We start from the raw sequence: 12474 nt of genomic DNA on the forward strand, positions 1-12474 counted from the left end.
AAATGAGTAGCACTTCCGTGCTGCCACCCCGCGCCTCGGCGGAAGAAGAGATGGAGCAGCTGCAGGACCTTCCTGACGGAAGCGGTCAGATCTCTCCGGCCGGCAGCGTCTCGAAAGGCTCTTTCCTGGCGTCTCACAGCCGCCAGAATAGCTCTAGAACAAACTCTGCCAGCCAGATCTCTCCAGTCATGAGCCCCAGCGACTCGCTTCGCAGCTACGTCTCCAGTCCTGCTGGAAGTATGTCCAACCTTTCCCGGCAGGTCTACCTGATGGGCCAGCAAAATCCCGACTCGAGATGGACCGGCGATCTGGGATCGATGCCAGTCCTTAATGGCCGAGACTACGAGACATTTGTGGCCAACTCGAGTGGCCACGCGACCAGCTCGGTGCACAGCCATTCGGGCGTGATGACTCCAGCAGCAGGCTTCTTTGAGGCCCCTACCGACTCATACTTCGGCAACGCAGCGCTCAGGTACCGCAAACCGTTTGCACAGCGTGTGCTCAGGCCGGGCGAGACGGTCGAAAAGCCTTGGCTGGAAGACAAGCAGCGCAAATCCTCCGACCGAAAGGCGTACTGGATCTTCATCGTTGGCGTTTCGCTCGGCTTGATCGGAGCCGCGTTGCTGATGTACTTTGCCCATGCAGCTGTCCCCAGGGACAAGTACTGCCTTGTCTTGAACGAGCAGTTCGAGGGCAGCACGATCAACAAGGACATCTGGTTCCACGAGATCGAGTCCGGCGGCTTTGGCAACGGGCAATTCGAATGGACCACCGACTCATCCAACAACTCGTTTGTTGAGGACGGAAAGCTCTACATTGTTCCTACCCTGACATCCGACGCGCTTGGAGACGCGGCCATCACCAATGGCTACACGCTCAACCTCACCGCTGCTGGCGCCTGTACAGCGGCCAACAAGTCTGACGCCAACTGCGCCGTGGTATCCAACGCGACCACCGGTGTCATTCTTCCCCCGATCCAATCCGCTCGGTTGATGACCAACTTTTCGCGCAGCATCAAGTACGGTCGAGTCGAGGTGAAAGCACGCATGCCCACCGGCGACTGGATCTGGCCCGCGGTATGGATGATGCCCAAGGACTCTGTCTACGGAGCTTGGCCTCGTTCCGGCGAGATTGACATCTTCGAAGGTCGCGGCAACGTGCCCACCAAACGTGACAGCGAGGGTACCAACCAAATGAGTTCGACGCTCCACTTTGGACCCAACCCGCTCTTCGACGGTTATGGCTATGCCACCCACTTGCGCAACCTGTGGAGAGATTGGTTCAACCAAGGCTCGCATACGTTCGGACTCGAATGGACCGAAGACAGGCTGTGGACGTGGGAGCACTCGCGCGTGTTCAAGAACCTAGACGTCGAATTTGGCGACGGTGGCTTCTGGAAACGCGGTCGATTCCCGACGCAGATGGCCAACGGAACGTTGCTATCCGACCCATGGCCGACGTCGTCGTCACAGGGTACCAACGCCAACGCGGCACCGTTTGACCAAGAGTTCTACTTGATCCTTAACGTGGCTGTCGGCGGCACCAACGGCTACTTCAAGGATGGTCAGGGTGACAACAAGCCGTGGTCGAACGATGCGAAGAACGCGGCGGGTCAGTTCTGGCAGTCGAAGGACAGGTGGCTGCCCAGCTGGCCCAAGGATCCGAAGCAGCGCGGTATGGAGATCGAATACGTCAAGATGTGGCAAAAGTGTTGAAGAGGCAGGTTGATTGTACCTACCAATCATACCTTTCGCTAGTCGTGTTCTTGTCGGTTCCATTCTCGTTCCCGTAGATGATATCTGCCTATCTCGCAAGCTCACCTGCTCGTTGTTCCGTTTGCACATTCTCACGTTCGCTGACATTGTCTTGACTGATGACAGCGTCCATAAGCGCTGCTCTGTGAAGTAGATGATCATTGCACAAAACCTGGTCGATTCCGTAAACCGGTGTGATGTGCGGCACCGTTGGTTGAAGCGGGTCCGATGCCTGTGCCTGCCACGGAGCCACGAAAGCTGCCAGGTACTTCGATCTGGACGTCGGAGCCCGGAGCACTGTGGGTTGGCGCACCTATGCCGCCGCTGTTGGCGCGTAACAAGGCAGCCTGAGTGAGACTGGTGGCATGCTGCTGAGACGGTTGGCCGTACACGCCTGCAGTGTGAGCTCTCCATGCCTCGACGCTGCCGATGCCGCTCGGCACGCCCATGCCGCTTATGCGCGTGCTGGAGGTAGAGGAGCGAGGATTTGGTGGGCGAAAATTAGCCTGGGACGAGCGTTCAGAAGCGGCGTGAAGCATCTCTTGACGAGTCGACTCGTGATGGCCGGGCTTAATGACAGAGTCGTCGGGCCTCTCGGTGCCTGTGCTGACATTCATCTGACCAGGACCACCTGATGAGTCCACAGAGGCTGTGTCGGGGTGACCATTGAGGCCTTGGCCGGCATTGCTAGGCATGTCGTGGTCGCCAGCCGCAGAAGGTGAGGGCACAAGGTTTGGTAGGGTAAGACTCCAGTATCTGGGCCAGACGAATCGATCCAGGATCCAGCCGCGTAGGCGCGAGATGAGAAGCTGTTCTATCTTTGGAATATCCTGTAGCTTTGCTCTTGACCCAAGAAGACTTGAAGCTGACGCTTCGAGGGCAAAGTCGGGATGGAGTGAAAAGTGAAGCTGATGGCGCGAGCGTGGCGGCGAAGCGGAAGATGCTCGATTGGGAGTTGCGGTAGGGAGCACGGTAGCATTGGGGTCGGACGAAAAGAGCTCGATCGCCAAGGTGCCGGAGAAGCGTGCGATGGTGAGGCTGAGCGATACGGGAAGGACTGCGAATCTGGGCTTTGGGAAGTTGATGAGGAGCTTTGTGTCGATGGCGAGGGTGATCTGGTCCGAGTAGTCGACGTCGATCTCGATGCGTGTGCGGCCGGTGTCATCTGCTGGACGCACACGAGCGTTTGTGAAGATGGGATATGCGTCTCCAAAGTCGGCTTCGGTGACGCGGATGGGGTCGAGGAAAGAGGAAGAGGCACGGTTGAGGATCTCTTCCATCAAGTCGCGGGCCGTTCTCTCCTTTTGTGGCTCGATAGGGAGTGAGGAACGAGCAGCGGCATCGGCCCCAGAGTGATAGCTAGTCGACGCCCCGCCCGCCAGTACATCTTCACGATAGCCTGCGATGGCTTGGGCAAACATGACGTTGAGCCAATCGGTGGTCTCTGGAAGATGGGACGAGAGGTCGTAGACGGTCTTGTCGAGGATGTTGGCAAACATGGATGCTTTGGTGTCGGAAGAAACTCGTGGCGATTTGCGCAGCGAGGAGGATGAAGCTGCCGTGTGGGATCGCCTAGCACCTTGGAGTAAGGATTTGGCGTGCAGCTTTGACCGACGTTGCGAGACTTTGAGACGCATGAGCCTTTCCTTTTCCAGCGCGGTAGCCGAATCCTCGAAGATAACATAGCGAATGAGCAGAAGTGCGACGATGACCATGGAGACTTGACCGACAATGAGCCCCTGCGTGAAGGTCCATCTTGAAGGAGACGGGAGGTAGGCAAAGTAGGTGGTCGCGGTGGATCCTGGATGCTGGGCTGGCGGATAGGCCAAGCCGGCAGGCAGATCCTGCTGCGGCTGGGATGGCTGCATTGTCGATGCTCGAGAGCTTCAAGCTACTTGGTTTGCGGGAACGAGGGAGCTCGTCATCATGGATCCATGTGTCCAGAGGATGTACGGTGATGATGGAAGCAAGTCGTACAGTGAGTTCAAGAGCGGTCAACGTTGCTTGAGAACAAAGTGGAGCAGAAAGACCCTGAAAAGTATCGACGATGAGATCAGGATTGAGACATGCTAGATCGGCGATATCAAAAATCCGGAAAGTATCGCACGAATGAGCGTGACGCGAATCGCCGAATGTGAAAAACATCCGCCTGTCGTTACGCCTGCGCAGGAGGCCATTCATTCCTGCTCAGATCGGCGTCAAAGTCGGAGCTAGAACAACAGTGCAGCAAAGCAATCCTCTCTTTGGTACGCTATGGTAGTGTCAGCATCGTCTCTGCAGAGGTGCAATGCAATGACACCATCGTTCTGCCGCAGCATGGAGGGGAAGTTTGTTAGAACGACTCGCAGTCGGCGTCCGTCGAAAACTCCTTTCGGGCGGTCAAGTCCGAGGATCAGCGCAGTGCAGCGCAGAGCAGCCGTGTGACGAAATGATTTCGAGTTTCGAAACTTGACAGAGCGGAGCGCGTGTGTGTGTGTTGCTCTTCTTGCTGACAGCTTGCATGTCGCGCTATGCTGTGGTGGAAATATTTCGGTAATCACCTCGAACTTTTTGCCACACACACACACGCTGGCACGCAGTTCCGAGATTTAGAGTGGCGTGTTTAGCGAGTCAAAACCCTTGATTTGCACCCTCCGTTCTCTTCTTCACCTCCTCACCATCATCCTTCACTCACTCCCTCCTTATACGAAAGATGGCGGCGACAGCAACCTCTTCCAAGATGCAGCTCTTCTCCACCGAAGACGTTGCAAAGCATTCTACAGCCTCCGACTGCTGGGTCATCCACCGTGGCAAGGTCTACGATGTCACCGAGTTCGTCGAAGATCACCCAGGTGGAGACGACCTCATCCTCCAATATGCCGGCAAGGACATGGGCGAGATCATGGACGACCCGCAGGAACACTCTCACTCCGACTCGGCCTACGAACTGCTCGATGAACACATCATCGGTCGACTGCCAACCACCGATGCCGAGAAGCTGGCTCTCAAAGAGCGCAGCGCGAAAGGTGGCTACTCTGGCAAGGACGACTCAATCGAGATCACCGCAGACTTCCATCCGGAGGAGACAGATCACTCATCAGACTACAAGCAGAACAAGTTCCTCGACCTCAACAAGGCGCTCATGCCTCAGATGCTCCGCGCCAACTTCTCCAAAGAGTTCTACCTCGAGCAGGTCCATTCGCCACGCCACCTCAAGCAACCCGCGCGGTTCTTCGATCAGGACTACCTCGAAATGTTCACACGCACACCGTGGTACGTCGTGCCCATGGTGTGGCTTCCCATCGCTTCTATCATCTTCTTCCGCTCTGCCACTCAGTTTGCATCCAATCTTGCAAAGACGCCGCTCAACGCTTCCAACTGGTACGAGGCCGCCACCAAGCCCACCTCGTTCGACGCGTCTGTCTGGTCCCTCGCTCTCACTCAGACTGCCATTTGCTGGGCCATCGGCGTCGTCATTTGGACGCTGCTCGAATACACCATCCACCGCTTCCTCTTCCACATCGACAACATCCTCCCCGACAAGCCGGCGTTCCTCACGCTGCACTTCCTCCTCCACGGCGTGCACCACTACCTTCCCATGGACAGGCTTCGACTCGTCATGCCTCCGCTGCTCTTCTTCGTGCTCAGCTACCCTTTCACCCAACTCGCGCACGTGTTGTTCCCCCACGCCATCGCCAACGGCATCATCAGCGGCTCCTTCACCATGTACGTCGTCTACGACTGCATGCACTACGCTCTCCACCACACAAAGTTGCCAGAGTACATGAGGGAGATGAAGAAGTACCACTTGGAGCACCACTACAAGAACTTCGAGCTGGGCTTCGGCGTTACTTCCAAGGTTTGGGATTACGTTTTCGGCACCCAGCTCTAGGTACGCTTCTGTAAACAGTCATCTCGTCTCTCTCTCTAATCTGCGCATCGAGTCGATGTAAATATAGTTCGAAATCACACTCTTTTGGACAAAACGTTTTGCTGAGCTTCATGTCTGTGATTCCAAGAGTGTGCGTGCGTGTGTGTGTGTGCCGGTATCACACCTATGTGAGCAGATTCTGCACCGTCTGAATCGCCGAGGTAGGACCGACGATCCTCAGTCTCACATTCTGATCCTGCAGCTTGGGAGACGGAAGCATGCTCAGACACGTGGCTAGGTCCTGTCCGTGCTTTGCGTCTACGCGCAGGACCGCGTCCCAGCTTTTCCCACCGTCAGCGGCAGATGCGTGCGTCGAGAGAATGTCGATATTGTACGCCCCCCCCATGTTGCCCAGTGTTGCCGTTTGAGCCGTCTGCACGATTTGCAGCACAAGAGTTGGCAGGACTGTGGGCAAAGAAGAGCTCGAGGGGGAGGGGGAGAGGCGCAGGCCGATGTAGCGCCACTCGCACGGTTTCATCCCCTTCCGGATGTAGCGCGCGGTCGAGCGTTGCGAGTCATCGTATCTGAGGGGATTGTCTGCTGACGTAGAAGGTCGCATGAACGGAGAGCGAGAGTCAGCATTGCAGTTGCAGACAGTCTACGTGTACAGGCAAAGAGCGTGGTATGGATACTAACTGTCTGTCTTGGCAACTTGAGCCTCTGTCGATTTTGCAGCTGATTCGTCCGTGGCAGCCACAACGCCGAGCGTACCAGCAGCGACTGACGCCGCAGCTCGGCTCGACCCATTTGCGTTGCCCGTGCTACTCTGTTTCTTGTTGCTCTGCTTTCGCTGTTCTTGCCCCTTGTTCGAAGCCGCCGCTTTTGCATTGATCGTGCCGACATCCTCACCAGCCGCAACAGATTGATCCTCCTCGTCGCCCTCGGTATCCGCAGCAAACAGCGCCTCCATCGCGGGCGTGTAGTTCTGTATCTTTTCGAATTGACTCAGCGGATAAGTCACCATGTCAAACGCCAGTGCGATCGGCACGTTCTTGCCGTCCTTCTCGCCCTGCTCGCTCAAGGCAAACAGCGACGACCTTGCCATCTTGGGGTACCGCTGCGAAAAGTGCGTCAACAGGATGTTCTGCGCTCCCATCTCGTGTCCGACTCGGATCGCTTCTCCAAACGTCGAATGCCCCTTGCCGATGGCCATTTCCAATTCGCCATCTTCGAGAGTGGCTTCGTGGATGAGCAATGTGCACCCTTTGCCAGCCGCGATGAGTTCCGGTGCGGGGCGCGTGTCGCCAGAATACGCGACGGACCATTTCTCAGTAGAGTGTCGCACCACAAGACCGTAGCAATGCGATCCCCGGTGGATGACGCGCGCGGTGTGGATGTGCGAAAGACCGGTCAGCTTCTTGATAGCTTGCACATGGGCGAGATGCTGCTGACGAGCCTCTTGTTGTCCGCGACTATGGCCGTTCACTGCGGCAGCGCTTGGAACGTCATCACCGGAAGGATTAGGGTCGACGCCCGTGTGGTGATCCAAGTGGTCGTTGAGGACAAAAATCACGTCCTCGTCCAACCCAAGCTTTTCGATCTGCTCGTATTCTTCAAGATAGTTGTGGACAAAGCCGGTGCCGACGAGGTAGAGCGGCTGGTCAGGTCGAGGCTGTAGCTTTCTGCGTTCCAGCAGTAGCCGAATGAGTCCGATATGGTGGTCTGCATGGATATGGCTGATGAACAACACGCGCATCTCGCGCAAAATATCGTCTACGTCCTGTGGTAGCAGCGCTCCGCTCTCTGCTGCAGTTCCATCTCGTCGACAGCCGAATTTGCGTCGGAGTAGACCGTAAGTGGATTCGCCTGCATCAAGCAAGATGGTGCCCGACGAAGGCGTCTGGATCAAGGTGGAAATGACGTTGCGGTACTTGCTCGGGGCAGCCGAGCCTGTGCCCAAAGTAGTCACGAGGATGTCTTTCTCCGGCGGTATCGACATTGACCCGACGGCAGAATTGGACTTGATCTTGTTGACCACGTCGAGGAAGACCTGCCATGCCTGCTTGCGCGCTTCTCGCAGGCGGATGTTGCGTACAGCGCCAACGGAGTCTGCTGCTGCATCAATCGAAGGTGTGACGCCACTCTTGGTGTTGTTCTTGGCCTTGGCCTTGGCCTTGGCAAGTTGCTGCATCTGCTGCTCGGATTCTTCGACGTCGTCGAATTCGAACGCAGCGAGCTTGTGGGCTTGTTCCGACTGGATTGCAAAGTCAAAGTCCGGTGCGCCCGATTGATAATGCTTCGGTTCGCCCCTTGGCTGCAACGGGATGACGAGGTCCGCCTCGGCCGCGACGAGCCTGAGCGGAGCGTCGCTTTTACCTGTTGTACCGCTCGCCATCTCTTTCGACAACGCTGATACAGGAACTCGTGGAGCGAGCTGGTACTGAGGTACCTTGAACATGACGTCGTCGAGCTGTGAGAGTCGGAGCGGAATGGTGGCGCTGGAAGGGAACATGAGCATGTTGGCGCAAACGTCTTGATTGGCGATGATGTGGTGGCAGTCGGGACCGAATTGGCGCATCCAGGTCTGATAGCGTGGATCTCGAAGGACGTCGACGGGGACAGCATGCACGATGGCATGGGGAGTTCGAGACTGCTCCTTGCTGAGTTGTTGACTTGCACGTGCAGTGTACGGAGAAAAGGCCAAGGATGTGCCTTCGCTGAGCAGGCTGTCCAGATAGTCGATGGATGGCAGGTAGATATGGAACACGACTGCGCCGGCCCGAGAAGGTCCAACGACATCATTCGACTTGATCTTCACCTGCTCGAGATCGCTCCAGGCAGCGGGTGACGAGGCTGACATTCCCTTGCCCTGAGCCTTGCCATTTTGCTTCCCGTTCTGCTTTTGACTGCTGCCGGCAGAGCCGTTCGCACCGCGTTGGGTGCCTCGCTGGCTCTGTATCCACTTCTTCCTCTCATCTGTCTGCATAGCTGACCAAGATACGGGACGCTCGAGGGTGACGTCTTCTCCTCTTGTCAAAGCTGCAAACGAGGGGCCAGGTGCAACGCCAGCATCGGCGGCCTTGACTGGGTCGAACTTGCCACGTTGAGGATGAGCTTCGCAGATGAAGGCGACAAGGGGAGCCTGACCACCCTCTGCTGGATCAGCACGAACCGCTGAGACGTTTCGGGTATCGCTGTGCGGACGAGGCAAAAGACGTGTGACGAAAGCGGGGGACAGTGGAGGACGCCATGGTGAGGGAACTCGGTTGCGGTTTGATGAACTTGAGCGTGGTTGCTCGGCCTCTTCCATCTCGACGTCGTCGATGGAAGAGGTGAGCTTCGGTGCTGGGACTGGCTCTGCAACGTTCTCGCTCATGCCTGCCGATTGCTGCTGGCGTTTGCGAAGAAGAGAGTCATTGAAGATGCTATCGGAGACGAGGCGGATCCACGCTTGGGCCTCTGCGCCTTGTAATGAGGTTGGATTGAAGTACGGTCTGCGCCATGACTGATCTATCTTGTCGAGGATGTCTGTCGGAACGTGCATGTTGCTGGCGTCGTCTAGCTTTGGCTTCTTGGCAGCGCGTTGAAGTGCACTGGCGGGGTGTAAGGGCACGGCATAGACAGCTAGGTTGTCGTCGGTGAAGATGGGAGCTGTTCGCGCTTCTGTGTCCGCATTCGGCAGACCGGATTGTGTTTCAATTTCGTTAATGTTGAGCTTCATGATGTCTCGCTTTGCGTAGGTGCGCATGGTGGCGAGGGCGTAGCGGAGACCATCAGGCCCGTGAAGGGACTCGCTAGAGCGCTGGCCATCGGCCATGGACATGAGCACGCCCGGTAGGCCGCCAATTGCCTCCCATCCTACTCGCGAAACAAAGATGTTGGATACACGGCTGAGATTTGCCTTGCGTTGCGTGGATGAGCGAGAGGTGCCTTCGCCGACGTTGAAAAGGTAGCGGTCGGCGCCGAGCTGAAGGATGACGGGTGGGAGCACATTGGTGTCGGACGATGGCACGTGAAGCACACGCAGATCGGCGAGCATGCTTCTCTGCGGCGCCTTCGCAGTTCTTCTGACTGCCGATGTAGCGAAGTTGCAGGACAGGCCACGAGTGATGGACAATGTTGGATGGGAAGCGTTACCAAAGTGCGAGAAGGTTACTTTGGATAGTGGTGAGTGTGACCACCACATGCGATTCTAGCGGAGGGCGGACGGGCCGTTGGCGCCATACAGCTTGTCCTTTGCGCTATTGGGCGTGACCAGAGCGGATGGGTGATGCAGCGCCAAGGGTGGGAATGCCAATGACAAGGTGCACGCTGGGACTGACCAAGTATCTGAGCGCTTCGGACGAGACGGTGCAAACAATCGCGCTTGAAGGCTGGAGAGAGTGCTCAGTTGAGCGAATGTAGTTGGGATGAAAGTGTTGCCTCGGAAGCCGCTGGATCCGATGTGACTGTAACGAGGGGAGAGGCGCCTTTCGTGATGGCACTATGTTGCTATGAGGCAAGAAGAAAAGATTCCAGCTGCATGATCCAAAAAGCCGGACTTTCTCTTTTCTCGAAAAATGTGTGAATCGGAAATCGGACAAGGCAGCACGCGGCTCTTGTTCGATAATTTACGGAAGGAAAAATAAATAAATACTTATGGTTAAACAGCATCTGCCACTGTGGAGGTTGACAAAGACCAACGGCTCCTATGCCTTCTCCATTCTGCTGTCGGTCAGACACAATAAGTCCACGACGACGATGGCACACTTGACAGACTCGCCGGCGGAAAGTGAGCCAAGCATGTATCTGGAATCGGTCGTATGGTGCAAATTTGAACTCAGCGGGATGGCGTGGGGAAGCGTCGCTATGGAGTGTGTCTATGGACTGTGACTTCTTTCTCGCGGCTGGAAGGGTAACAATTTCTACCAATTGTCGCCCACAAGACTCACATTGGGCCATCGTCCTGTGTGGCTGCCTTTGTCACTTCGCGTCGCTTTTCCGATGAAGCAAAGTTGGATGGGGAAGCATCGCCAACTTTGCGCTGCTGACCCGCCATCGAAGATCGAGAAACAGCGCTGTGCCCTCGCGATGTTCAACCACTCTTTGCGGATCATCCGCCTCATCCCTTTAAGGAAGCAGCGGCCATTCCGTTGCCACCGCATGTTTGATTTCGCCGGCTGCTCCGCACCAATCGATGGTGCAGATAATGTTGGTGGGTCAATGTGGGCCAGTGCGCTAGATTCGTGTGCTGGGCAACCGTGCGCAGCGGAACAAAGGGGAGTCGCTCTGGTCGGCTCAGCCAGCCAACGAAGGATCGTTGCACCTCTGCTGACTGCCGCTATCACTAGACCTACACCCTCCTCCCGTTTTCTACAACACTCAAGGAAAGTATATCGTCCGCCTTTCCGAGATCACAGGCCCGACATTGCCCGGTCTCTCCTTGGTAGCGAACATGCCCGTCCACGTAGCCCTCAAGCGCAAGACCATCTATCGAATGGGCGAGAAACTCGATCCGTCCATCGCCACTCTCGATGAGGTAGATCACAGACTCTGCTCTAGCAGCGTCTTCTCCCGCGTCTTGCAGGGCAACCGTTTCCTCAAAAGCTCCAACAACACCCTCCGTAGCCTCAATAAACTCAAGCCATCCAAGGATCGATCGCAGGATAGTCCAAACTTCAAGGTCTACCAAGAAAAGTACAACGACATAATCGACACCTTTTGTCTTCTCGACTACAATGTGCTGCCGGTGGAAGGTGGCGATCCATTTGCGCAGTTCAAGCTGGTCAACCGTCTGGGCAAAGAGAAATTTCCACGTACGCCGCTCCAAATTCGCATCCACTCCTTACGCCATGACATATCCACGCTCTCTGAGCTGCTACGCAGGGATCTCTGCACAAACTTGCGACCGGAAAATGTGACCGCTCTCTCCTCGGAATCCATCATGCAACGCTTCCGCGTCGTTCGCGCTGTACAGAATCTTTATGCCGAACACGCCATCATGCTGGCACCTAACGACGACGCCTTTCTTTGGCGCGATTGCAAGATCTGCGCTCGGTACGATCCCGAAATCATTCGCTTCTGCCGCGACTTTTACCGTCTCCTCCTCAGGATCTTCCACGGAGAATGCAACAAGCCAATCTTTTGTCGATTCTTCACTCCCGCCGTCGAGATGTCAGATGTCGAGTCGTACGGAGACTTGTGAGATTAGCACCTACGCCACCCTCGAAGCAATGCAGGTGACTCTTAGCTTGAACTTCATGGCGTATCTCCTTTACTGTACGACTAGAGGTGAGCCGGGCAACCGTCATTCTCTTCATCTTGAGCTTACCCCTAATGCTGTCGTACCCATGGACGTGGTCGAACCCATCTTTATACGTGCATGCTTTGTTTCGAGCGTCGATCGAATGATCGACCTTTGCTTGCGTCACCATATGTAATGACCAGCTACGATCAGACAAGTTCAAAGAATCAGTCCGAACAGGTCTCGTGACGCCGACTGAGACGAAGCCCGTGTGATGTCTCTCGTGCCTCTCGAGACGCACTCAAGCTGTGCACATGTCTGAATACTCGCCTTGTGTTCCCTCTCCGATTCTCGTCGGGCTGCCTCTCAACAACACCGCTTTCAGCCATGAAGAAGCCTCCTTAGCACCTGATCCTCGCCTTGTCTTGCAGCTTGCTGCCCTTGTTGGCCTGCCTCGTTGACACTGTTAGGACCCATGAAGACCCGCGCGAATCCATCAAGCGTCAAACATACGCAGCAAAACTGACTGAATTTCGATCCATTTATCGTCAAGCTTATATCTTCGATCAGCCGCTTCCGGGACGCCTAGCTCAGCTTCAAGGTTATCCCAGGTCCATCACTGACATTGTCGAAAAGCTTGACCTCTA

The 12474-nt window shown here is 56.0% G+C and overlaps 5 protein-coding genes across 5 annotated transcripts; 3 read left to right on the forward strand and 2 right to left on the reverse strand.

The window, feature by feature from the left end:
* Positions 1 to 2: 2 nt before the first annotated feature.
* PHSY_006741 (glycoside hydrolase) lies at positions 3 to 1908 on the forward strand (the record flags this gene model as incomplete). The annotated part of the gene is made up of 2 exons (XM_012337339.1): positions 3 to 1674; positions 1793 to 1908. 2 exons carry the CDS (start codon positions 3 to 5, stop codon positions 1906 to 1908), a joined length of 1788 nt encoding a protein of 595 aa, XP_012192729.1.
* A 4-nt stretch (positions 1909 to 1912) lies between these two features.
* Positions 1913 to 3622, reverse strand: PHSY_006742 (hypothetical protein; the record flags this gene model as incomplete). The annotated part of the gene is made up of 1 exon (XM_012337340.1): positions 1913 to 3622. The coding sequence occupies one exon, from the start codon at positions 3620 to 3622 to the stop codon at positions 1913 to 1915; it is 1710 nt and encodes a 569-aa protein (XP_012192730.1).
* Positions 3623 to 4473: 851 nt separating this feature from the next.
* Positions 4474 to 5625, forward strand: PHSY_006743 (likely fatty acid hydroxylase Scs7p; the record flags this gene model as incomplete). Its single annotated transcript, XM_012337341.1, has 1 exon — positions 4474 to 5625. The coding sequence occupies one exon, from the start codon at positions 4474 to 4476 to the stop codon at positions 5623 to 5625; it is 1152 nt and encodes a 383-aa protein (XP_012192731.1).
* Positions 5626 to 5788: 163 nt separating this feature from the next.
* On the reverse strand, positions 5789 to 9643 carry PHSY_006744 (potential tRNA 3' processing endoribonuclease; the record flags this gene model as incomplete). The annotated part of the gene is made up of 2 exons (XM_012337342.1): positions 5789 to 6204; positions 6301 to 9643. 2 exons carry the CDS (start codon positions 9641 to 9643, stop codon positions 5789 to 5791), a joined length of 3759 nt encoding a protein of 1252 aa, XP_012192732.1.
* A 944-nt stretch (positions 9644 to 10587) lies between these two features.
* On the forward strand, positions 10588 to 11788 carry PHSY_006745 (hypothetical protein; the record flags this gene model as incomplete). The annotated part of the gene is made up of 2 exons (XM_012337343.1): positions 10588 to 10798; positions 11034 to 11788. 2 exons carry the CDS (start codon positions 10588 to 10590, stop codon positions 11786 to 11788), a joined length of 966 nt encoding a protein of 321 aa, XP_012192733.1.
* Between the last annotated feature and the right edge of the window lie 686 nt (positions 11789 to 12474).

This window comes from Pseudozyma hubeiensis, assembly GCF_000403515.1.
Source record: "Pseudozyma hubeiensis SY62 DNA, scaffold: PHS61, whole genome shotgun sequence".
NCBI lineage: Eukaryota > Fungi > Basidiomycota > Ustilaginomycetes > Ustilaginales > Ustilaginaceae > Pseudozyma > Pseudozyma hubeiensis.